Here is a 25,575-nt window from a genome sequence, read left to right as displayed (position 1 = left end):
ACTCAGTTAAAAAATTATAGACAGAATTTTTTAACTGAAACTGTATCTTTCTTAGCATATTTAACTTGCAGAATTGTCATTTTGCTAAAATTTTATATTTAGCAAAATGGAAAAACCTTCCATGGAAGGTTTTTCCATTGAAATATCAAACTACATATGTAAATTTCTGAAGCATCAGTGCACCTACTAAGCTTAATTAGAACTAAAGCAAGCATTGGGTAATATACTTTCCGATGTGAAAGATTCCAGTAGGTGTAAATCTTGGATCTTGAACACAGCAGGCAAACAAACAAATGCCTGCCTCTCTTCCCCAAGGCAGGGGTCAATAGGGTTCGAGCACATTAAAAAACATTCTGAAGTTATCAGAATGCCTCCTCAACTAGACAGAATGGGAATTAATATTCACTTATTATACTGTAATTAGAAATAAGATATTTACTGTATCATCATACCTTCGCCGAATGGCAGAGTCCAGAACCCAGGGTATATTTGTAGCTCCCAGAACCAAAATTCCGTCGTTGTCCACACCAACCCCTGCATCAAAACAGGTGATGTTTTAAATAATTTGTCATGTCAAGTGTTCTTTGAACATCATCTGTATGTTCTCTTATGAACGTGGTACTTTAACGTTAAAATGCCTCATCTTGAGACTTTCTCTCTGAAAAAAAATGTATTTAACCACATTTCTTACTACTAGAATATGATGCAAATATTCCCTAGAATCTCCTAAACTGTGGGAAAATACTATTCTTTTCAAAATATTTCTTGAAAGATTTAATTTGAAGTTTACATATTCCTTTTATTGATATTGTTTCCGGCATGTCGTAAGTGAATATATTAATCTCTTCACTATTTACACCAACGAGACGATTACAACTGGGTAAAAATTATGTGTGCATGTGGACCAGAGTGAGACGTGGCGTGAGACCTGGCCCCTAAGAATGGAGAAATTCTGCCTGAAATTTCTTCCATTACTATCATAATAATGGTTATACAGTAAACAGAAACTATTTTAAAAAATCAGTAACACTACCTTGCATTTGAACTAGGAACTCTGTCTTAATTCTACGTGCAGCTTCACTTTCATTTTCACTTCTTGAACCACACAGAGAATCAATTTCATCAATGAAGATAATGGAAGGTTTATTCTCTCTGGCAAGTTGGAATAAGTACTTAACTTGCCTAAAAATAAATAAAGGTTTCAATTTCTAAAAAAAAATAGTAAATGACACATGACAATGAAAAAACTAAAACAAAACTATACACCCATATTATAGGAACTCTACAGATTAAAAACTCTCATCACGTTTTGATCTCTAAAATAAGATTACTACGTTTGGATAATTCATTTTACGATTTACTAGACCATACACATATCATATATGCTATCTTCTCCCTACGAAATAAATTCCAAACTAGGCACTAATCTAACAGAAATGAATACCACCTGTATTTATAACAGCACTTTTTTTGAATGTCTATTAATGATATAAGAAACCTATTACTTTATAGACTGAAATGCTGACTAGCAGGCAAAGAAAAACTTAAAAAAAAAAATCAATTTACTACTTACTTTTCACTTTCACCTAGCCACTTAGAAACAAGGTCAGAGGAAGATATTGAGAAAAATGTTGAGTTGTTTGCTTCTGTTGCTACAGCTTTGGCTAAATAGGATTTTCCTGTTCCAGGTGGCCCAAATAACAGAATTCCCCTCCAAGGTGTTCTCTTGCCTAAAATTTGCATTAGAAAAATAACATGAGACTTGCAAGACTGTTGACTTCAGTTACCAGAGACATCATCCACAGTGAAGAATACCGTGAAGAGGTTTCCACTCTAAAGCTAGCCGTAGAATAAAACAAAATTTAAATAAATCAATCTAAGGTAAGTATGTCCTAAGTGTACTTTCCTTTTTCTAGAGACCACTCTGGCAAAACTGTGTTTATATAGCTATTACCCTTCTAAGAGGAAGTTCATTTGCTTGCTCACTCATTCAACCACTACATATTGAAACCACGACATGTAGGCAGAGAACTATGAATACAAGGGTCTCTGCTTCCAAGGCCTTCCGGTCTATTAGAGAGAAAAGAATTCAGTTAAAAGGTACTTCCTGATCATCTACTATGTGCCCTGCTCAACATCAGAATATTGTAGGAGAAACTATACTCACAGGGGAAGGGCAGCTGGAAATATGTATTTTAAAATATTTATGACCTTTGGAGGAGTGAAACTAACACAGTTTGGATGACTCGTGAAGTTCTACTCAATTCCTGATTCCACAAGGAAGCACAGGTTACTTCAGGTGGCAGGTTCCCATTCCAGTGCTTGGGTAATGATAAGGGGACTCAACCTTAAATACTAGTTTTGCCAAGATATGATAGCAAGTGAACAATTCTTTGTATCTCAATTCTGCTAATGAGAAATTATAATGCTGCCTTAAATAAACCAGGCTGGGTTACAAGTGGCAATAAAATATCAAATACACATTAAAAAAAACTACTAGGTGTAAACTGTGGGTGGACACACGGTGTCTGTAAAAGAATGATATATACAGATGACTGATGGCAAAACTAAATATCATGTTTATTGTTATGAAAGCCTCAACTTTTACTTGAATTCTATCTGCCTATTTTAAATGTCTGCAATTATAAATCAGTGTGCCCTTAAGTGTGGTACATATACCATTGGTGGCAATGAGATGCTTTTAGGTGGTATACAAATACTTTTCGATTAAGTAATTTTTAAAATGCATTCTATAAAAACACTACTTTTTCCAATTATAGAGCTACAAAGAAGTCTTCTAAAATAAAGTTACTAAGTAAAAACAAGTGAGCAAAACAATCTATGGCATTAGAAGTCAAATATGGGCAAAACAATCTATGGTATTAGAAGTCAAAAGAGTGATTACCTCCGGGGAGGAAAGAGGCAGAGAGGGATTTCTAGGCTACCAGCAGTACTTTTTTATCTGGGTGATGATTATACAGGTGTACTCTGATAATTTATGAAGCTGAACACTTATGGGTTCCTGCATGTCTTTGTATATTATGTTACAGTTTAATAAAAAGTCTGCTCTAAAAGTGAGTGATTTAAAGAAAAATATTTAAAAAATAATGGTACACGTATATGGAAAAATTCATGAAGATGATACATATAGGACTCACGTTTGGGAAACACTGGTATAAGTAACACAACATAAAATGAGTTCAACCGTATTTTTGTACCTTTATAGGATTATGATGTCAACTTTTACACTGTTAGTTTCATATTCCTGAAGTGAGGCTGTGAGTCGTACCTCGAAGCTAGGTGGACAATGGGTGGCCCACGGGCTCTTGCTCTTCATCACTGCTCTATACGACATCACTGTCTGGACCTGTTCAGTTTGAGGCCAATATCACAGATTTGCTCTCTACATAAACCAGCTTGTTTTCAAAAGGAAAAACCTCTGTTTCACTGTTAGACTGTGGGTATAGCCATATCACAAACACAGGCTATCAGTCACAAAAAGGACAACGTGAAGGAACGGTTCAGCACAGACAAACCACCTACTGCTGGAGCTGTAACTTCAATTGTACCCAGATGGTGGGTTAGCAATATTCTCCTTGCAGTGATAAAGAGCTACTAGAGGATACGCGCTTCATGTGAAACTGTTAAATAATTTTAACTCCTCTGTTTAAGAAATGGAAATACTGGGGCTTCCCTGGTGGCGCAATGGTTGGGAGTCCGCCTGCCAATGCAGGGGACACGGGTTCGTGCCCCGATCCGGGAGGATCCCACGTGCCGTGGAACGGCTGGGCCCGTGAGCCATGGCCGCTGAGCCTGCACGTCTGGAGCCTGTGCTCCGCAACGGGAGAGGCCACAGCAGTGAGAGGCCCGCGTACCGCAAAAAAAAAAAAAAAAAAAAAAAAGAAATGGAAATACTCTTATAAGACTAGTACATGTCCACTGCAAAAAAATTCAGATGAAAGTCAAAGAAGAAAGTAAAATTCACCCATAATCTCATCTCCTAGACATACATTAACATTTTTATGTCAATCTTTCTACACCTATTTCTCAGCACACACATTTATTTAACAATGTGGAATCATACTATACATACTATGTAACTTGCTTTTTGACCTTCACAATATAGGTGGACATTCTTCTGTGTCAATTATAACATAGATCGAAATTTAATGTAGATGGTATCCTATATTCTAATGAGTGCACAGTATTCTACTGTATGTCCATGATTTACCCTATGCCCTCCTGCTTGACATTTAGGTTTTTCTGCAATAAATATATTACAAATATGTATATGCATATGAAATAAGTATCTGTGTAAAGGTATATAAGGCAGTGGCCTTACAACAGAATTAAGGTAATAACTCGTGATATAATGACAAGAATTCACAATACTTTACTTCAGTCATCAACACATTTAAAAAAAAAAATCATCAAAAATAATTATTTAAAAGTCATCTCACCCGTAAAGAGATGAGGAAATTTAATAGGCAATATCACAGCCTCTTTCAGTGCTTCTTTGGCTCCTTCGAGACCGGCAACATCACTCCATTTCACATTTGGTCGCTCTATAACAATGGCGCCTACAAAAAATTAGGTCATCTTTAAAGAGGACTATTCCATCAAATTTAGAAGACAACATGAAATAATGATGAAATACAGAAATGCATTATACTTTGTCTGGAAAAGTTCTATGTATTAAAAACATTTCTGGGGCTTCCCCGGTGGCACAGTGGTTGAGAGTCCGCCTGCCGATGCAGGGGACATGGGTTCGTGCCCCGGTCTGGGAGGATCCCACATGCCACAGAGCGGCTGGGCCCGTGAGCCATGGCCGCTGAGCCTGCACGTCCGGAGCCTGTGCTCCGCAACGGGAGAGGCCGCAACGGTGAGAGACCCGCGTACTGAAACAAACAAACAAAGAAACATTTCTGAAAGTATGTGATGAGGACGAAGTTGTTAGGGAGTCGTGAGGGGGAGACAGGACCTGGGGTGGGGAGCCAGATAACCTGGGGTAAAGTCACTTAACTTTCATGGTGAAATAAAAACAATACCATCTGCCCAAACTACTTAGACAGGTTAGTGTAAAGATCAAATGATGTAATGAATATTAGAGTGCTAGGAAAAGCACAAAACGTTACAAAAAGTAGTTGTAATGTTTGAGTACGTTGACTCTGGAATATCTCCTATTTTCTCCTTTTAACCAAAAGAAACGGTGATCTAATGCTCTCCTTAACTACAGAAAGAAAATATACTTAACGACTTTAACTGAAGATAGACAGGCAGATGGATGGATGGACAGGCAGAGGGAGAGCGGAAGGGGGGCGCGTGGAAGGGACAGGGATGACGGAGAGGAGAAGGTGTACTCTTACAGACTTGCAATACTTTCCCAAGATTTGCCATATGTTCTATTCGGCTTCTAAATAGACCTATTTACAATTTTTGTACATTAACAACGTCATTCAAATGATTTAGTTTTTGGACACAATATATTCAAAAGCCATAGCAAACTGCTGCAGTAAGGAGAAGTAAAAATCAGTAAGGGTCCACAAAAGATTTATCTTACTATAGAGCGTGCTGGCAAAACTTTCTAGATCTTTTATCAAAATCTTTCCCAATTTTCAGTATATAGAAATTGCTCAACTACAAACTACCCTGTTCAAAGGTGATGTGTAATTGTTTTAAGTATAATATCACCACTCACACAATCTACTGATTACCTATGTATGATATTAGTTTTACGGGTATTTTTTCTTGTTTTGAAAGATCATCTGTTATTCTAAGAACGCTATACTCTGCAACTTACTTCCCTAAATTATGAAAATCTTTAACTATACATTAAACTGAAATGAGGGATTTCCCTGGTGGTGCAGTGGTTAAGAATCCGCCTGCCAATGCAGGGGACATGGGTTTGAGCCCTGGTCCGGAAAGATCCCACATGCCGCAGAGCAACTAAGCCCGTGTGCCACAAACTACTGAGCCTGTGCTCTAGAGCCCACCAGCCACAACTATGAGACCACGAGCCACAACTACTGAGCCCACACACCTAGAGCCCATGCTCTGGAACAAAAGAAGCCACCGCAATGAGAAGCCCACGCACAGCAAGGAAGAGTAGCCCCCGCTTGCCACAACTAGAGAAAGCCCACGTGCAGCAACAAAGACCCAACACAGACGAAAATAAATAAGTTTATGAAAAAAAAAAAATGAAATGAAACCATAAACACTTTTAGCATTCTAAAAGTTCAGACTAAGTATAAATTAAGAAAAAAAAGCCAATTCAGTTTTTCTTTTCTATGTTCCATACAGATTAGTAACCCTAAATGAGAAAAATATTACATCATCTGATAGGATTTTGTGTCAGTTAAACAAAAGTAAATTTATATATAAGCACTATCTGGTCAACTAAAATTTTTTGTTATGAATTTTCTAAATGTGTCATAATTTATCTTCACATTTAACTAATACTTTTCTCTTTAAAAGTTTAAGCTAGGTGACTTTGGAATGTTCAGTGATAAAAGACTATTTAGACAAAAGTAGTATCAATTATTAGACATTGATTAATGATTTTTAAAATTAAAAGAGAGGGATTATTAGAAAATAAAAGCCAAATAATTTGATAATTGCCAATTGTATAAACTCATCCCTTTTTTTTTTTTTTTTTTTTTTTTTTTTTGCGGTACGCGGGCCTCTCGCTGCTGTGGCCTCTCTCGTTGCGGAGCACAGGCTCCGGATGCGCAGGCTCAGCGGCCGTGGCTCACGGGCCCAGCCGGTCCGCAGCATGTGGGATCCTCCCGGACCGGGGCACGAACCCGTGTCTGCTGCATCGGCAGGTGGACTCTCAACCACTGCGCCACCAGGGAAGCCTCTCCATTTTTTCATTATACTATTTATTATACTAATATGTTATTTAACCTCAAAGTCACTGAATATCAAAATTAAATTAACAGAAAATTCAAACCATGAACTTTAATTTTAATAATAAAATATTACACTTAATGTGATAACCTAAAACAGAAGTAAAAATATTTGGAAAATTGTTTCAGGAAAAATGAGGAAAGATTCAAAAAAGGATATTATATGATGAAATCCATCAGCAACATGAAACTAAAAGATGGAGAAAAAGGACTCTCAGATACGAAAGGCTAGGACTCCTTCATATTCTATTTCATCCTGAAATTCCAAATAAATTTCCTCACTTAAATGTTTTAAGCATCTGTATTTTTATACATCCCTGGGCCTTATCATCACTCATAGGAAATGAAAAAAAAATTCCTTATTAAAAATTGTATCTTTTTCAAAATAAAAGATACAATCCAATTTTTACTTCAGTGGGGCAAAGCCAGAGAGAGGAGGAACAAAACCAAAAGAAGAGAGAGAAAAAAGCTTTTTGCCTTACAAGTACAATACAGCCACTTGGCATGGACCACTGGGTTGCCCACAAACTCCTTACTGAGGATGAAGCATGACCACAGTGCTCGAGGCAGTGGAAACTCAGTTCCTGCCCTTGGACTACACCCACCACTGGCGTGTAAAAATACGCTCGTTAACTGTAGTGCTTTCAAAATACTATCCTTAGAGTATTACCCTATACATCCCAGAGGGGTCAGTAAGACAGAAATATTACCAAAATGGAGATCAGAATATCAAGATTAAAGATCTGGCCAAGCTAGGTAAGGTCACCAATCACTAACTAAGGCTGAGCCTATATAATGGATATCTTTCCCAGATACGTGTTCTATTCAGCAAGATTCAAATGAATAAAATACATGTTACCAATGACTGAGCATAAAATTCAACTTGAAAAATCATTAGATAACAAATCAAAGAACAATCAAGTCTCAGTAACTAAAGAAGACAGCAATTAAATAGATGCCTTTTTAGATACACAGAGCTACTATTTATTGAGTCCCTAGTCCTGTCAGATATAATATTAGGCAGTTTTTACATTGTCATTAACCTTTTAATTGCCCTGAAAGTATTCTTAACTTCCATCTTAGAGTTGGGTCTTAGACTCTGAGAGGTTAGGGAACGTGCCCAAGACGAGACAGGTTTAAGCAGCAGATCCCAGAGTGGAACCCAGATGTGAACGGAGCTGCAACCTATGCCCTCTGGATCATGCCACTTCACTACAGTAGCAGAGAAAGGGCTTTTATAGGTGTGCAAGGTAAAAAACTGAAAGCGGAAAGAGGGAAACGTAAATGGGAATGCTGAAATAGGATAAAAAAGCAGATTAGGAAGAGCAGGTAGGAAACATGAAATAAATAACATCAATGAATAAGCTACAGCAACAGCCATAAAAGCCAAGTGTGAGTCCTAATGCATTCTGTTCCTCTGACAGGAAATTTCAATACCATCAGATTTTACAGTAAGCTAATAGTATAACTGATACCCTCTCTAAAAGGGGGCAAATAAGACAAAATAAAAGAGAGCAAGCTTTTTAAGGCAGATATAAAATGAAACAATATTTTTACTGCATGGAAAAAAACTAACCCATTAGAGACCCTATAGAGCAAATCTTATAAAAATGGTCTCAACAAAGCCAGCATGTGACCACTGGGAACCAAAGCCAGTTCTTGAACCTCATTTAAATACAGGTGGGAAAAAAACCCAATTCAAATAGACAATTCACTATGAGTTTTTAAAAAATAAAATAGTAAATTTAAAAATGAAATCTAAAGCAACCTTGAAGTTGACTCTGTAGTTTCTTTTTTTCAGGATCATCAGATTCTCCTTCCCCATCACTGTCATTCCTAATAAAAAGAATTTAATATATTCAAATGATCACTCATTGCTATCAAAGTAAGGCAAAAAATAAAGGAAAAGATTAACCTGAAATATCCATAATTTAAGTGGCAAAATAAGACATTCACATTAAAAGTTAAGATTATTTTATTACTTTTCAGAATATACTAAACAAAATGGTAAGCAGGCATATTACCCATCAAAATGGAATCATGAACAGGAAATGGACAAAAAGACCAGAATGAAGTCAGGAACTAGCTCCAAATTCCCACAACATACCTATTTATGTACTGATATTAATTCATAAATGCATGACCCACACCTCATTCCACAAAAGATTTAAGATGAATTACAGGAGTGTTGTAAACAATTAACAATATAAAAAAATCAGGATCAGGCAAACTATATATTAGAACAAGGAGCCATAACTAGGAGGAAAAAAAAAACCCCAAAATATCAACTATTTAAGGTACAAAGGTGCATAACCCTTAGCCTAGAGGTTCCAAAGGATGGATGACGCTTTTGATGAAAATGAACCGACCCCAAAGAACAAGGAGATCAATGCACACATTTCTTATCTAGGGATTTATTCTGAGGAAACAATTTTAAATGAGTTCAAGGACTGGACAACAAGGATAATCATGCCCATACTGTTTGCAATAGGGAAAAAATTAGAAATAATGTAGATTCAATTATAAGGACTAGCATGTGACAGAATACACTGCAATCTTCAAAGCAAAAAATATGGCATTACATTATTTTTCACATATAAGACATAAAGGGGAATAAAAAGATTGACAGGTTTTATCTCAGAATGAGCCTGCTTGGTTATCACAGGATGGTGGGGTTATTTCTGGGTAAGGTGGAGACTGCAAACTGAATCACCTTGACATTCACTCCAACCTTCTACTGCGCTTTCTCGTACAGTAAAGACTGTACTTGTTATAAAACTGCCCTTCCCAGGCTCCCCTGCAGCTGAGGCTCCACAGGAGACCAAAGCCCTCCCGGAAGGCAGAAGCACGCAACTGAGGTAGGGCTGCATGCGAGGAGACGCCTGTAGGTGACAGCGCTGCTTTGTGAGGGCGCTGCTTTGCGAGGGCGCTGCTTTGCGAGGGCGCTGTGCCCACTCCCCGGCACCGGAATGCTGGGCAAGGGAGCTGGCGGCATTGTGGGATCCCCACTGGAACTACCCTGGTGGAGGGGCGTTTCTCCCAGCCATACGGAACCCAAACTTGCCTCCCTGGCCCTCGAATTCTGTAAGGGAATGCACTACAGGGATCCCTGCTTTCCCAAAGTTTGCTTTATGCTACTTTGCTTTTACAAAAGACCTACATTAGTACCTGTTTTCAGTAACTGAAAGACATCCAATGACGATTATCGCTTTTATGAAGAAAGGCAAAAAACGAAAATAGCATTTAGTGTTTGTTTTGCAGTGAGCTCTTATGAGGCAGCACGCACCCTGAGCAGTGAGGGGGGCCCCGCCAAGAGCCTTCCGAGAACCACACTCCACCTCAGCACCAAGCCGCCACAGCTCTGAGCTGTGTCTCTGAGCGTGTGTGCTTTATCTCCATTTATTTTTGTGCATCCATTAGCAAGAGGTAATTGCTTCTTTGCTTTACCTCATTTCAGCTTAAAGTGGGTCCCGCCATCCAACACAGAACTAGCATCCCCCTGCTAGGCAGACATCTTAGGAGGGACACCACACGGTCTCCAAGCAAGACCAAGTGAGGCTCAACTCCCAGGGGAGAGGACGTTTCTGCTGGCCAGGTGGTCTCAGTGAGATCTGGGGGTCCAGGTACTTGAGGTCAACTGATCCTTCCCGACAGTTTTCATTTCATTTTCATTTGGAGTCCCAGTCTTACAATACATGCCCCAACTTTCACATAAGACACCCAATGAGGTTTAACTGATTTTGAAATCCAATAAGCTATGAGATCAGCTGGGGTCTAATTTTTGTCATGCCAATGCTAGAGCTATAAGATAAAATATTCTTAGGGTATCAGAGGAACTCCGTGGTTCCCCGACCATGTCTTGAACAGAGAATATAAAACCTTGAGCTTCTAAGTGTTTTCAAACTCTCCCATGTAGTTTGAAGCCGGCTGTCAACTCTAGTTCTTAAAATGGCCTTTTGTAGTAGCCCCAAAGCCCCCAAAGCACTGCCTTCAGGGCTCTCCATGCCTGGTGACCACAGGGATTATCTAAGTAACTTGTACCACTGCTTACCATGAACTGTAAGTGTGACATCCTACAATGCTAACCAGAATTTCCTGCCTTCATATGCAACGAGGCCAGATAACCCCACCCCAGAGTCTTGTCTTCTCAGAGTATGTTGTCACTGGAACCACTTCTGGCACCGATTAATAGAATGCTCAGAGGATCAGGGAGAATATGTTCCCACAGCTCAGCACGGAGCCTGACACGCACATTTTAGGTGCTGAATATATAAATTCTGCATCTGTAAGTGATATATCCCCCCATCTAGGAAGATATTTCAAAAATGAGTTTTGTTGTTTATAAATTACGCTGTGTCGCTTTCTTTACTATGATAAAGTAAAGCAAATCTGATGCAAATCTACATCAAAAAACATATATATCCAAAACTTGTTTTACATTACCAGAGTTGTTTCTCATTTTGTCTGTGTGCTTAGTACGAAGTCAATACTAGTAGTCAAAGATTCAATTCACAGATTATTCCTACAATTTTAAACTTCATTACATAATGGACAGAGGGTAAAGAATTGAGTAGCATTCCTACCAAATGTTTGTTCTACGACTACCAAGCAGTCAAGGAGAGCAATTTGAGGTATATCACCCCCAAAGCTTGGTAAACTAGGGGTCCACAAACTTTTTCTGTAAAGGACAAGACAGTAAATATTTTAGATTTTGTAGGCCATACGGTCTCTTGTCACAACTACTCAGCTTTGCTGGTACAGCACAAAACAGCCACAGACAACAGGTAAGTGAAGGCATGAAGCCGTGTTCCAATAGAAATTTAGGTACGAAAGCAGAGGCAGCAGGTCAGACTTGGCCTGTGAGTCACGGTTTGCCAACACCTAGTTTAAACAAAAGAAATTTACTTCACAAATTAAATTAAATTTTACCCTGTAATTCCATACAACACAATCTCACTCTAAAATACATACCCCTTCTCACCAGCTGGACTTGGCTGTCCCTCCTTCACTGGCTTCTGCAGTTTTTTCTCCTTCTTCAGGTGCTCCTTCAGTTTTTCTGCTCTATCAAGATACTCTGTACACTTTGCCCTGATACTTTGCTTGGCTTTATCGCCCTGTGCTTCATCTATTGAAGGGAAACGAGAGAGATTTTTCTTTTAGTAATCTTTACAGACAGGTGTAAACTCCTAGACATACCTTTCCAACAAGGAAAATCTATTTTGGAGGAGAGAGAAAAGATCATCTCTAGCTCATCATAATCCATGATTATCAATCTTTTCTACTCCTTCCTCCAGCAGGGTTGGGGGCCAACAGTGAGTGTGAGTCAGAAAGAGTTCTGAGCAAGACACTAGGATATCTTAAGTTAATGTTAAATAATAAGAAGAAATTTTTTTTTTTTTTTTTTTTTTTGCGGTACGCAGGCCTCTCACTGCTGTGGCCTCTCGCGTTGCGGAGCACAGGCTCCGGACGCGCAGGCTCAGCGGCCATGGCTCACGGGCCCAGCCGCTCTGTGGCATGTGGGATCCTCCCGGACCGGGGCACGAACCCGCGTCCCCTGCATCGGCAGGTGGACTCCCAACCACTGCACCACCAGGGAAGCCCCCAGAAGAAATTATTTAATATTCTGTGGGCCTCATACTCTTCCCTTACATTCTGTGTAGACAGCTGAAAGCTGCTTATCTCATACAAAACCAATTATAAGACAAATATAAGTAAAGCAATATTAACCATTTCCATTAACGCCTATATAAGCTTTATTTCAGAGTATAAAAAGTGACAGAAATCCCATAGATTATGAGTACCACCAGTACAGTAATTTTACTAAAGGCCCCTGTCAGAGCCATTTGAAAAGGAGACTTCAGCAATATATGCAGAGTATGGGATTAGCCCCACCTATCTTATATGTTATGATTCATTAATAGTTTCACTTTAATGTGACAGAAAAACCTCAAAATTAAATAGGGAAATTCAAAAGAAAATCCTAAATTATCCAACTGCTAAATTTTTATTAAAAAAAAAAAACAAAATGAAGTTTGCCAGAAAGACACTTTTTCAACGTCTTATTTCACATATGTTCAGCATTAGGTTTAAGATCCATGAAGGCGGGGGTCTTTATCCATTTCTTCCTCACTGCTGTATCCCAGTGCCTAGAACAGTAGCTGGCAGGTGGTAAACACTGAATACATATTTGGAAATACACTAAATGTCTCCCAACCTATTTTTGTTTGTTTCTGTTTTGGCCGCGCCGCACAGCACGTGGGATCTCAGTTCCCCCACCAGGGATAGAACCCGTGCCCCCTGCAGTGGAAGCGTGGAGTCTTAACCACTGGACCACCAGGGAAGTCCCCCAACCTATTTTTAAAATACCTATTTTCAAAGAGATGTTTAGAAAATGAGTAGGTCCAGATTACATAATCTGGGTACATAACCAGTAGAATGAAAACTTTTTCCCACTGACTATATGGCATTGTAATATGTTTAGGTGTACAAGGCAATAACTATGACAGCTGTGCACCTTTGTTGGCTGAGTACTTAAAAACTACTAAGAAGCTAGTGGGACTTTCTTGCAAACTGATGGTTTATAATTTTCTGGCATTGTACTTCAATTTTTATAAATGAAATAGAATAATCTTTTCTTTTAGTGTTTTTAAATTAAAAAACAAATGACGACCTTACATTTAACTACATGGAGAAAATACTGTACAGCGTGTTGGTAGAGTTGAAGGGCTTCCTCGTAGTTCCCCGCTTTGTCTTCCTGGGCTGCTTTGCTAGCAAGATCTATCGCTTTCTGTTTGAAGGAAGGCAAAACCATACCATCAAAATCAAAGCATAGCGTAAGTTTGAAATAAATAATCACGTTGATCGTTTTCTTTAAAAATGAAAGCAACCTTAAGACAAATCTATCTTTTTTTCTAAATCACAACTGCATTGTATTATAAATTATAATTATTTATAAAATGCGAATTACATTTTTTTCTATAGGTAAATGCTATCTGAACACCTCTTTATCTAGTACCAATCACTGAGATTCTCACATAACTTTTCACTCAACAAAAGTCAAGCTCAGGGCTAGTAAGGAATAATCAAGTAACATGAAAATTCAAGTTAAAAGCATTTATGGAAATTCTCAAAAATCAAATGTCTAAAGCATATGACAACAGTAAAATTTTAATGGGGTAAAACCCCTTCAGAAGCAACAGGGCAATGAAATACCAAGAGTCTGAAAAATACCCAAATCTTTTAACTCAGTAATTAACTAAAAGGTTCACTGAGCAAAGACAAACCAGAGAGGTCTTTTAAAAAAAAACAAAAACAAAACTTGAAAACTTAAATTTTAAATAGCAAAAAGATGCCACACAATATAAAAAGAATTGTTAAATATTAAGCAATATTCGTAATAATATGGAAAAATGAATAATGGAAGTTTTTAAAAAGCATTATACAATTTTTACATATAGCATGAGATCAAGTATTTGAAACAACAGCAAACAAACAAATAAATAAACTTTTAAAAAACACAGAAGGGGCTTCCCTGGTGGTGCAGTGGTTGAGAGTCTGCCTGCCGATGCAGGGGACACGGGTTCGTGCCCCGGTCTGGGAGGATCCCACATGCCGCGGAGCGGCTGGGCCCGTGAGCCATGGCCGCTGAGCCTGCGCATCCGGAGCCTGTGCTCCACAACGGGAGAGGCCACAACAGTGAGAGGCCCGCGTACCGCAAAAAAAAAAAAAAAAAAAAAAAAAAAAAAAAAAAGCACAGAAGATGGGAAGGAAATTTCACAGAGCTTATCTTTGATAAGAATCCATTTTTTTCATTTTCTACTTCTTCACATCTTCCAGAAATTCCATAATGAAATGGGCAACTTTTGTAGTACTTTTTAAAATCTTTTTATTTTATATTGGAGTAGAGTTGATTAGCAATGCTGTGTTAGTTTCAGGTGTGCAGCAAAGAGATTCAGTTGTACGTATACACGTATCTATTCTTTTTCAAGTTCTTTTCCCATTTAGGTTGTTACATAATATTGAGCAGACTTTCCTTTGCTATACAGTAGGTCCTGGTTGGTTATCCATTTTATTTTACTTTATTAAAACTTATTTTATTTTTTTAATTTTGGCTGCGTGGGTCTTTGTTGCCACGTGTGGGCTTTCTCTAGTTGTGGCGAGCAGGGGCTGCTCTGAGTTGCGGCGGTGCACAGGCTTCTCACTGCAGTGTCTTCTCTTGTTGCGGAGCACAGGCTCTAGGCTTGGGGGCTTCAGCAGTTGTGGAGTGCGGGCTCAGTAGTTGTGGCATGCGGGCTTCAGTAGTTGTGGAGTGCGGGCTCAGTAGTTGTGGCTCACAGGCTCTAGAGCGCAGGCTCAGTAGTTGTGGTGCACGGGGCTTAGTTGCTCCGCAGCATGTGGGATCTTCCCGGACCAGGGCTGGAACCCGCATCCCCTGCACTGGCAGGCGGATTCTTAAGCACTGCGCCACCAGGAAAGCCCAGATCCATTTTAAATACAGCAGTGTGGACATATCATCCCAAACTTCCTAACTGTCCCTCCCCCACCCCCGCAACCATAAGTTCGTTCTCTAAGTCTGTGAGTCTGTCTCTGTTTTGTAAGTTCAAAAGTTGTAAATAACTTTAAAAACACACACACACAACTACCAGAAATAGATCCATACAGCTACATCCAACTGAATTTTGACCAAGATATAGAAAGGCAAGTTAATGGCAGAAAGATAGGCTTTTAAAGAAATGGTTCCAGAGCAAATGAACATCCATAAGACCAAAAAAAAAAAAAGCGGGAGGGAGAACACCTCAAACTAAACCTTGTACTCTGTACAAAAATTAACTTGAAATGGATCACAGACTTAAATATAAAATGTAAAACTATAAAATCCTTAGAAAAAACAAAGAGTATCTTCACCATCTAGGGCTAGGCAAAGCGTTCTTAGACTTGACACCAAAAGCACAATATATAAAAAGAAAAAATAAAAACAGTATATTGGCATAAAAAAAGACACATAGATCAATGGAACAGAAGAAAGAGCCCAGGAATAAACTAACATATATGTTCTCAATTAATTTACCACAAAGGAGCAAAGAACGTTTGATGGGGAAAGAACAGTCTCTTCAATAAATGATGCTGGGAAAACTGGACAGCCAAATGCAAAAGAATGAAAATGAATACTATCTTATACAATACACAAAAATAACTCAAAATGGATTAAAGATTTGAACGTTAAGACCTGAAACCATAAAACTCCTAGAAGAAAACACAGATGATAAGCTCCTTGACGCTGGTCTTGGTGATAATTTTTTGGATTTGATGCCACAAAGGCAACAAAAGCAAAAATAAGTGTGACTACATCAAACAAAAAAGCTTCTGCACAGCAAAGGAAATAATCAACAGAATGAAAAGGTAACCTACTGAATGGGAGAAAATACTTGCAAATCATATATATCTGATAAGGGGTTAATATCAAAAAATATAAAATACTCATACAAATCAAGAGCAAAAACCAAAACAATTTGATCAAAAAATGGGCAATGGATCTGAATAAACATTTTTCCAAAGAAGACACACAGATGGCCAACAGGTACATGACAAGGCGCTCAACATCACTAACCATCAGGGAAATGCAGATCAAAACAACAATGCGTTATCACCTCACACCCATCAGAATGGCTATTATCAAAGAGACAAGAACCAAAAAGTATTGGTGAGGATGTAGAGAACAGGGAACTCTAGTGTACTGTTGATGGAAGTATAAATTGGTGCAGTTACTATGGAAAATAGTACGGAGGTTCCTCAAAAAATTAAAAACAGAACTACCATATGATGCAGCAATTCCACTCCTGGGTATTTATCTGAAGAAAATGAAAATATTAACTTGAAAAGATATGTGCACCCCCATGTTCACTGCAGCAATATTTACAACAGCCAAGATATGGAAACAACCTTAAGTGTCCACCAATGGATGACTGGATAAAGAAAAAGTATATATATCAAATATTATTCAGCCATAAAAAGGAAATCATGCCATTTGCAAAAACATGGATGGAACCTGAGGGCATTATGCTAAGTGAAATAAGTCAGACCGAGAAAGACAAATACCATATGATCTTACTTATATGGGGACTCTAAAAAAAAAAACCCCAAAAAACAACAAAAAAATGAGCTCACAGACAGAGAACAGACTGGTGGTTGCCACAGGTGGGGGGTGGACGAAATGGGTGAAGGGGGTCCAAAGGTACAAACTTCCGGCATAAAGTAAATCAGTCACGGGGATGTCATGTGTGGCGTGGTGACTATAATTAATAATACTCTTACGAATTTTTGAAAGTGGCCACAAGAAAAAAATTTTGTAACTATGTATGGTGACAGATGTTAACCAGATGTACTGTGGTGATCACCTCACAATATAAACAAATATCGAACCATTTGCACACCTGAAACTAATATAACATTATATATCAATTACACCTCAAAGGAAAAAAAATAATGATAAATTGGACCTCATCAAACTTAAAAATTTGGGGTCTGTAAAAGAGCCTGTTAAAAGGATGAAAAGACAAGCCAAAGAGTGGGAGAAATGTTTGCAAACCACATGTTTGGGAAAGGACTAGTACTTAGAATACAGAAAGAACTCTCAAAAATCAAGTTTAAAAACAACTGAAGTAGAAAATAAGCTAAAGACATAAATAGACATTTCACCAAAAAGGATATACAGATGGCAAATAAGCATATGAAAAGATGTTCAACATCACTAGCCGTTAGGGAAATGCAAATTAAAACCACAGTGAGATATCACTAAACACGTTATCAGAATGGCTAAAATAAAAAATGGTGACAATGCCAAGTAGTGGTGAGGATACAGAGGACTGGATCACTTATACATCGCTGAGATATAAAATGGTTCAGCCACTCTGGGAAACAGGTGTGTTTTTTTTTTTACAAATCTAAACATGCAACGACCACATGAATCAGCAACTGCACCCCTGGGCATTTATCTCAGAGAAATAAAGACTACGTTCACACAAAAACTTGAACTTGAACATTCCAGATGCCCTTCATGGTTAAACCGTGGCACACGCAGACCAGGGAGTACTACTCAGTAGAAGAAAAGAATGAACTACTGATACACACAGCTTGGGTGAGTCTTGAGGGAATTAAGCTAGGTGAAAAGAACCCATCCCAAAAGGTTACATACTGCGTGCTTCCATTCACATAACCTCAAATGACAAAACCAGAGGTGAAGACCGTTGAGTATTGTCAGGAGACAGGAATGCGGGGGGAAGAGAAAGGGAAGTACCTGTGGTTATTAAAGGGCAACGAGAGGGGTCCTTTGGGAGAGAACTCTTCTGTATCAAGACTACGGCGGGGGATACAGGAATTAACTCGATGGAACTGTGTGTGCAGACACACTCACACACACACACACACACTTAAGAGTGGGGAAATCTGAGTAAGAGAGTAGAATATATCAATGTCAACATCCGGGTTGTGATACTGTACTACAGTCTTACAAGATGCTGCCATTGGGGACAACTGGGTGAAGGGTACACAGGCTCTCTCTGTATTATTTCTCCCAACTGCATGTGAATCTACAATCATCTCAAAATAAAATTTCATTAAGAAAACTATCTGTAATATTTTAAAATATGCACACACATACAAATTAAGAACAAGCATGGTTTACTGAAACATTCCACCTGGATTAATTTAGGTAGTAAAACTATTCAACAGAAATAAGAGCCAGTAGAAAAAAATAATCATGGTTATGCTATATTTAAAATAAGCATAGTTAAGGTAAGAAATTATTCAAATAATCCAAAAACTAATCATATGTTGAAAACATTATATTTTGAAGCAGTTGCTCATGGACTGCATAGAGATGGGATAAATGAGAGGAACAGGCCTTCCCTCTGCTGTGGCAGGAGGGAAGAAAAATAAATGGTGTGTGTCTCAGAACTGATAAAATGTAGCAATAAACGTTTCACAGTTCAAACAGCCTGAACTTGGAGCTAAATTTCCAAGTTTGGTAAACTCAGCAGGATATAAAGGCAGAGTCACAGCACCTGGTCAGCTGGTGGTTTGGTGTACCTGGTCTTATAAAAATGCATCCAGAAGGCTCAGAGGGCTAAGTCACATAGCAGAAGTAAGTTCTTCCTTTTTCTGGCTATAATTTCCTTCTTATGCTATTTTGAATTGCTGTGCCGCTCGCCTCTTCAGCTATGCATTCCCCTCATTTGCTGTCAGCCCTCTTTTAGGAACCAAAATGACATTTGTAAAAACTCATACAGTATTTAAAAATCTAGCTCCAAATATGGTACCAATCACTTTAAAGCAGCCTTTCTCTGATGATGGATGCATCTGTATTTGCACTGTCGAATACGGGAGCACATGGCTTTTGAAACTTGTGGCTAATGTGACTGAAGAGTTTTAAGTTTTATTTAAGTAAAATTTAAATTTAAATGGCCACATGTGGCTATCATACTGGACAGCACATGTTAAACCTTTAATCAAAGATGATGATTGGAGGATATGCATCTGTTTTTCCCCTGATGAATGAATGCTCCACTTCACCCTTGTTTCTCTTAGCATTTTTCATTTGAAACAAAATTAACTGTGTCTTGCATGATGTGGGAGTGCCAATTATTCTTTCAGAATATAATCCTGACCGTCTCCATCGCTACCACCCTAGCTCAACGCACTATCACATTTGTCAAACCTACCGCCTAGCCTCCTCTAAGCGGTCAGCCTGCTTCCACAGTTGATACGGAAGTCCGCACAGCACCAGTGAAGGGCACCCTTTGATGGCTTCCCACTGCAAGCAATAAATCCCAAATGCTGGGTCACGATCTCCCTGGGCCCCGGCTCTGTCTAGGTCTCACCTGAAACCCTCCAGTCCTCCTTCACTCAGGCAGCCTGTGGACTAGGACCCCTCTGCCACAACCCTCTTCCCTGCTCTTTCCCCAGATGGATGCACAATGGCCTCATTTCCAGTCACAGTTCACATGCCAAGTCCTCAGAGAGGCCCTCCCTAATCTCCTATTTCAAAGGCTGCGTCCCACCCCTGATTTCAGCTCTCCCCTCACCCTGCACTTTCACCCCACTGCTGTGTTTATCATTATTCCCCTGTATACTCACTTACTGGCCGTCTCCTTTAATACACAGGGAAGCGACACAGGAAGGGGACTCCCACCGCTGCCATGCACACAGCCCTCCTTTAGCTATCCCGGACACTAAAACCCCCTTCGGCTTCTTCTGTTTCTCTGCTACCTTCAGAACCCAAACCTCACCAGGGCAGTCTCTACTCTTTCCAATTCCTTTTTTTCTACTTACCCTTCAGCTGCCAATCTGGGCTTCTATCCCGTATCTTATCAATAAAACTGCTCATATCAAGGTTCTCTGTGATGCCAGATCCAAAGACCAGCTCTGTGTCCATCCTGATCTCTCGACAATATTCTACAACAGCGACACTTCCCTTCTGGAACACTGCCCTCTGCTGAGCTCCCGAGTACCACTTTCCCCGTTTTCCTCCCACCTCTGACAGCTCCAGCTGATTCTACTTCTTGTACCTGACCCTGAAATATTAGGGTTCCTCAGGGCTTGGGCTTCTTTCTGTTTACTCCCTCCCTATGTGAGCTGTTCTCAATGACTGAAGCTGATTATCTTTAGGCTGATGACTCCCAAATTTATTCAATTTTAAAACACACAACTCTTCTGTTTAAAATCCTTCCAGTGGCTTGTTTCTGTGCATGTGGGTTTTGTTTTGTTTTCGTCTGTCCTCTCCCACTAGGATATAAGCTCCATGAGGAGAGGAGTCATGCCTGTTGTACTGGCTCCTTTATATTCCGGAGTCTTGCAAAGAGGCTGGCACAAGACTGACTGAATCTCAGAATCAGCCAGGATCCAGCCGTCAATATGGAGGCACAAAGGCTGGAACACCTGGGACTTCCTTTTCAGATCAGGAGACCATGATGTGCAAACACTGGAAACCCAGGGCAACTGGGTAAATTCAGACTCGCCCATCTCAGGAGGAAAGATGTCCCAGCCCGTCTTTCAAGGCTGATTCTTTCCCTGGTGCTCTGGAACCCATTCCTACTTTCCTCCTCAAACATTTAGTTCCCTCAATTATATCAGCTCAACTGTTCTCCCCAACCTAACCTTTCCCTTTTGGGGGGAGCATTCCTTAGCATAAAATTTTATGCAATACCTATCTTAGACTTACAGTTACAAAACACCAACAGAAACACACCAGCTCTCCCCACTTCTAAGGTTCCCATGTAGCTACCATCTTATTCAATACTTGCCTCTTCACCTCCACAGCAAAGTCCCAAAGAGAACCCGAAGTTCATCTCGGTTTCTTGATTCCTCCCACGGCAAGGCTTCCTGCTCCCTGACTGCCAGATCTCTCACTTATCTAGTTATGGGTAACTAGGTGAGCACTTAGGCCTCGTAAGAGACATCTCAAATGGCCTCCTTTGGCCATCAAGGCACCATCCTCTCCAGGTTTGACTCTTGGCTATGTCACGATTCTTTTTCAGGCTCCCTTTTCTCTCTCCGTAAACGCTGATATTCCACTGGGTCTGTACCCTGGTCCTTGTCTTTCCTCATTCTATAAACTTTCCAAGATGGCCACACCTCTGCTACCATCCATACGCTACTAACTCCCAAATCCTTATTCCCAGCCTGGCCTAAGTTCTATACATATGTACCCAGCTGCTCAGTGGACAGTTCTAGCTGACTGTCCCCACAAGCATTTCAAGCCCCAGAAGTTCAGGACCACCCTGGCCCCAAATATGCCCCCTCTTCTTGTAATCCCCACCGTCAAGCTGTGCCCTGTACACACACAATGGTTCCATTCTAAAACAAAAACGTGAGCTTTCTGCCTCCTCTGACTCCCCATCTACAGCAGGATGGGGACCGATCCCCTATGTGCAGCACACACTGCTCCTTGTCATGGGGCTTAACTAGGCTTGACCTCTCACCTGGCACACTCCGTTCCCATCACACCAAACTACGGGGACAACCCCGACGGCTCAGACTTCACACCTCTGTGTACGGTGTGCTCTCCACCTGCAATACCCTATCCCATTGTCTCCCGGCAAAACTCCAGCTTCTCCAACACTCAACACAGTCACTGTGGTCCTCCAGCTGCAAAGTCCTTCCCAGCAGCCCCAGGAGGCCTAGCTTATGCTTCCTCTAAATTTCCACTGCCTCTTGGACATCCTTCCAAAGGTCACAGAGTATCCTGGTAGTCCCTTTATATGTCTGATGTTTTCACATCAGAATATAAGCCCTTGGAAATCAAGGATGATACATTTCTTTTTTTTTTTTTTTTTTTTGGTATGCGGGCCTCTCACTGCTGTGGCCTCTCCCGTTGCGGAGCACAGGCTCCGGACGCGCAGGCCTAGCGGCCATGGCTCACGGGCCCAGTCGCTCCGCGGCATGTGGGATCTTCCCGGACCAGGGCACGAACCCGTGTCCCCTGCATCGGCAGGCGGATTCTCAACCACTGCGCCACCAGGGAAGGCCGATACATTTCTTTTGATTCCCCAACATGTAGAAAAATGCATGGCATAGCAGACGCTCAGAAGAGTAACTGTTCAGGACTGAGTAAACTTTGAGCTCTATACACAGCGAACCTGCAGTTTCTCCCAACCCTATGTGAGGTTTATTACACTTCGAGACTGAGGCATATGTTGTTTTTCTCTGCTTGGAATGCATCCCACTTTCTTGTCCAAGAAGGCATGACTTCATAGTGAAAAAGCACAAACTTATAAGCAGACACACCTGGATTCAAAACTAATCCAAGTTTCAATACTAATTAACTGTATGTCTTTGGGCAAATCATAAACTTAATAAGCTTTGGTTTCTTATACTGTGAAACTGGAGTAATACCTTGAAGAGTTGTTTTGAGGACTAAATGAGATCACATCAAACACCAGGCAGACAATTAGTGTCAGTACCTTTCACTCTTATCTAAGCTCACATCACCTTCTCTGTGGAACATTTCTCATTTATCCTTGAAGAGTTACACAAGCCCTTCCTTTCTGCCCTCCCACACTAACCTTTAATTCTATTAGAGCATTACTGCATTATTTTATTTTGATTTTTAGTTATCTGCATTCCTCCATTTGATTATAAGCATCTGGATACGGGGATTTTGCCTTGTTCAGTGGGAAATCTATTCGTTAGTTGAATATTCTTCATCCAAATTTCCTACATTAGAAGGTGGAAAAGGTTGAATGACAAAGCACACCTGTGACCCAACCACTGATGAAAGTATAACTCATTATCTCTCCCTCTGTTTAACACTATCAATTATGCCTTTAATATGGGTCAATCTCGAGCTGATTCACTGAAGAACATCCACCATCCAATTCAAATATGATGCAAAGGATTACAGAATGAAACTGCAAATGTTGCAAAATAAAAAAGATCAGTAAATAGATGAAAATTATATTGTAGAATGCCCAAATCACATGCAAACTTTTAACAAATAAAAGTTGGTGTACTATGTATAAAAATAGATGAGCAACAAGGATATATTGTATAGCACAGGAAATTACAGCCATTATCTTGTATTAACTTTTTAATGGAGTATAATCTGTAGAAATACTGAATCACTATGCTGTACACCTGAAACTAATATTGTAAATCAATAAAACTTCAATAAAAACATTTTTAAAAGATGGTGGAATATAACTATGCAGTTAACTGACAAACCAACAAGGATAAAGACAAGATAGGCATTTCAAAAGAAATCGCCTTTGATCCTCAAAGGAACAACAGTTTTATCAAATGACCAATACTTTTTCCAAGTACATTTACCAAAAAGACACCTTCTGAATGGGGCTACAAAAAAACTAATGTTAAGTGAAGATTGTTGCATTTTTGTTTAATGAAATCCTGTTGGAAAAAATACACATAAATCAACACATGACTTATTCTTTATTCTAAGAAATAAGTCACGTTGCAATTATATTTTGTTAAAGACATAAAACATTTATTTTCATAATCTTTTGTGTCGATTTTCAAGATAAAAGTCCCAAGCAAGTACCCCACCTCCTTTTTGGTGAAAATTTGATCTCGATTTAAATCAGTCTACTTTCAGTGATTTTTCTTCAGGATCAATTATACTGGGCTCAGTAGATCCTCTATTAATTATCCCAGGTGCCTGTACCAGGCACTCAACAAAAGCCTTTTCAACTGCAAGATCAAGACAAAGATTCAATATAAGGATTCACGCTACTCTTTTGTCCCAAACTTGACTAGTGGACTGGAGCTCTCGAGGTTAAGTCACATTCTAAACTCCACTGAAACCCCAGATCCATTCTAGGGATGCGTGACTGTTTCAAAAATTTCTCATCTCAATGAATTCCCATTCCACAGAGGTCTAATAATTAAGTCTGAAGTATCAGGATTACATGCTTTATGAACAAAACACTGAACTCACTGCGGTAGGGGTGGGAAAGTGAAGTCACAAAGGAGTTTAAGAAAACTCCATGATCTTATTTATATACTATATTTTGGGAGCCATTAGCGTGCACCTGAACGTATAGCTCAATGAATTCACGGATTCCTCAGATTCTGAGACTGTGCTCACGTATCTATTCACCTGACAAATCGAAAAGAAAGGCTTTGCTACACCAGCTTGAGGAACTAGGAGAGAACTCGAATCACCCTATTTTCAACTGGTCCAGAGTAATGCACTGGATACATTATGTTCTTTCCTCTCTCCCTTACACTGACTGCTGCGTTCGTGCCTCTGTTCAAAGCTCTGCCCAGCTCGGTTCAAACTCGGCTGGTTTGAAAAGGAAAAAAACAAAAACAAAAGCCTCCACAAAAGTCAAATAGTCCCACAAAGCCAGTGGGCTTGGGAAACTCCGGAAGCATGAGGAAAGCTTCCGACTCTCCCACCTGCCTCTGGGTCTGCGCGCCGCCGCTTCCTCCCTCTTCCCCGCCCCCCACTTCCCACCCCACGCCCAGCGCCTCCCCTTTGCTTGGGCTCTCCAGGGGGCGGGAGGATGGCGATACCTGGAGGTTGGTCGAGGTGGATGCCATGGCGGAGATACGAGGCGGTTCCTCGAGGAGGAACGGGGGCAGAGGAAACCTACAGTGGCAACGTCGAGTCGAGCCCGGAGCTGCCCCAAACGTGCGCAGGCCGGTGGCTCTTGGACCTCAAGCGGCGGCCTCCCTTCCAGAACTTGTTCCAAAACAACACTGCGCTCCAACAGCCAGCGGACACCCCCTCACAAAACTTCCGCAACCCCGAACCCCTCCGGGCTCTCGTCCGGCCTCTCACCTCAGTACTTCCGCTTTCGTCATCGCCACGCGCGCCACCCAGTTCCGAGCTAAGCCCGCCGAGGCCTGGCGCAATTCAGGCTGCGCGCAGGCGCACTGCGGCTCCGGCCTAGGGGCAGGGAGGTCGCCCGGGGTCGAGCCGCGGTCATTTCTTCCTTTTACGGAAGTCTTATCCTTTGAGATGAGTTATTGGTTCTGGCTTCTTTCACTTGACGGAGCATGGAGAGGGCTCTGTCAATCTATGACTTTTGTGTGAAAAAAGTTATCCCGTCTCCAAGACCCACTGGTTGGGGAGTTTGGGTCCGTTACCATTTACTCCTGTGTAAAGTGGGGGTAATTAAAGTACCTACCTCAGGGTTGTGGAGAATGCTAG

General features: G+C 40.3%; 1 protein-coding gene across 4 annotated transcripts in view; it reads right to left on the bottom strand.

The window, feature by feature from the left end:
• VPS4B (vacuolar protein sorting 4 homolog B) overlaps nt 1-25,239 on the bottom strand; it is a 44,418-nt gene extending 19,179 nt beyond the window's left edge. For 2 of the 4 annotated variants that reach the window (XR_010837097.1, XM_059041299.2), the window contains exons 1-8: nt 24,936-25,239; nt 13,584-13,695; nt 11,880-12,033; nt 8,677-8,744; nt 4,461-4,580; nt 1,574-1,730; nt 1,034-1,182; nt 453-534 (exon numbers count right to left, since the gene is read on the bottom strand). Coding sequence is in view for 1 of the 4 variants with exons in the window: in XM_059041299.2 (XP_058897282.1) it covers nt 453-534; nt 1,034-1,182; nt 1,574-1,730; nt 4,461-4,580; nt 8,677-8,744; nt 11,880-12,033; nt 13,584-13,695; nt 24,936-24,962 (869 nt within the window). In the remaining 3 variants the exon portion in view is untranslated. The remainder of the gene's footprint in view (nt 1-452; nt 535-1,033; nt 1,183-1,573; nt 1,731-4,460; nt 4,581-8,676; nt 8,745-11,879; nt 12,034-13,583; nt 13,696-24,935) is intronic. The other 2 variants (XR_010837098.1, XR_010837099.1) reach the window with 1 other exon arrangement.
• Nucleotides 25,240-25,575: the final 336 nt, after the last annotated feature.

The sequence above is a fragment of the Kogia breviceps genome, chromosome 15 (genome assembly GCF_026419965.1).
Source record: "Kogia breviceps isolate mKogBre1 chromosome 15, mKogBre1 haplotype 1, whole genome shotgun sequence".
Taxonomy (NCBI): domain Eukaryota; kingdom Metazoa; phylum Chordata; class Mammalia; order Artiodactyla; family Physeteridae; genus Kogia; species Kogia breviceps.
Note: the sequence above shows the minus strand (reverse complement) of the source record. Positions and strands in the feature narration are given on the sequence as shown.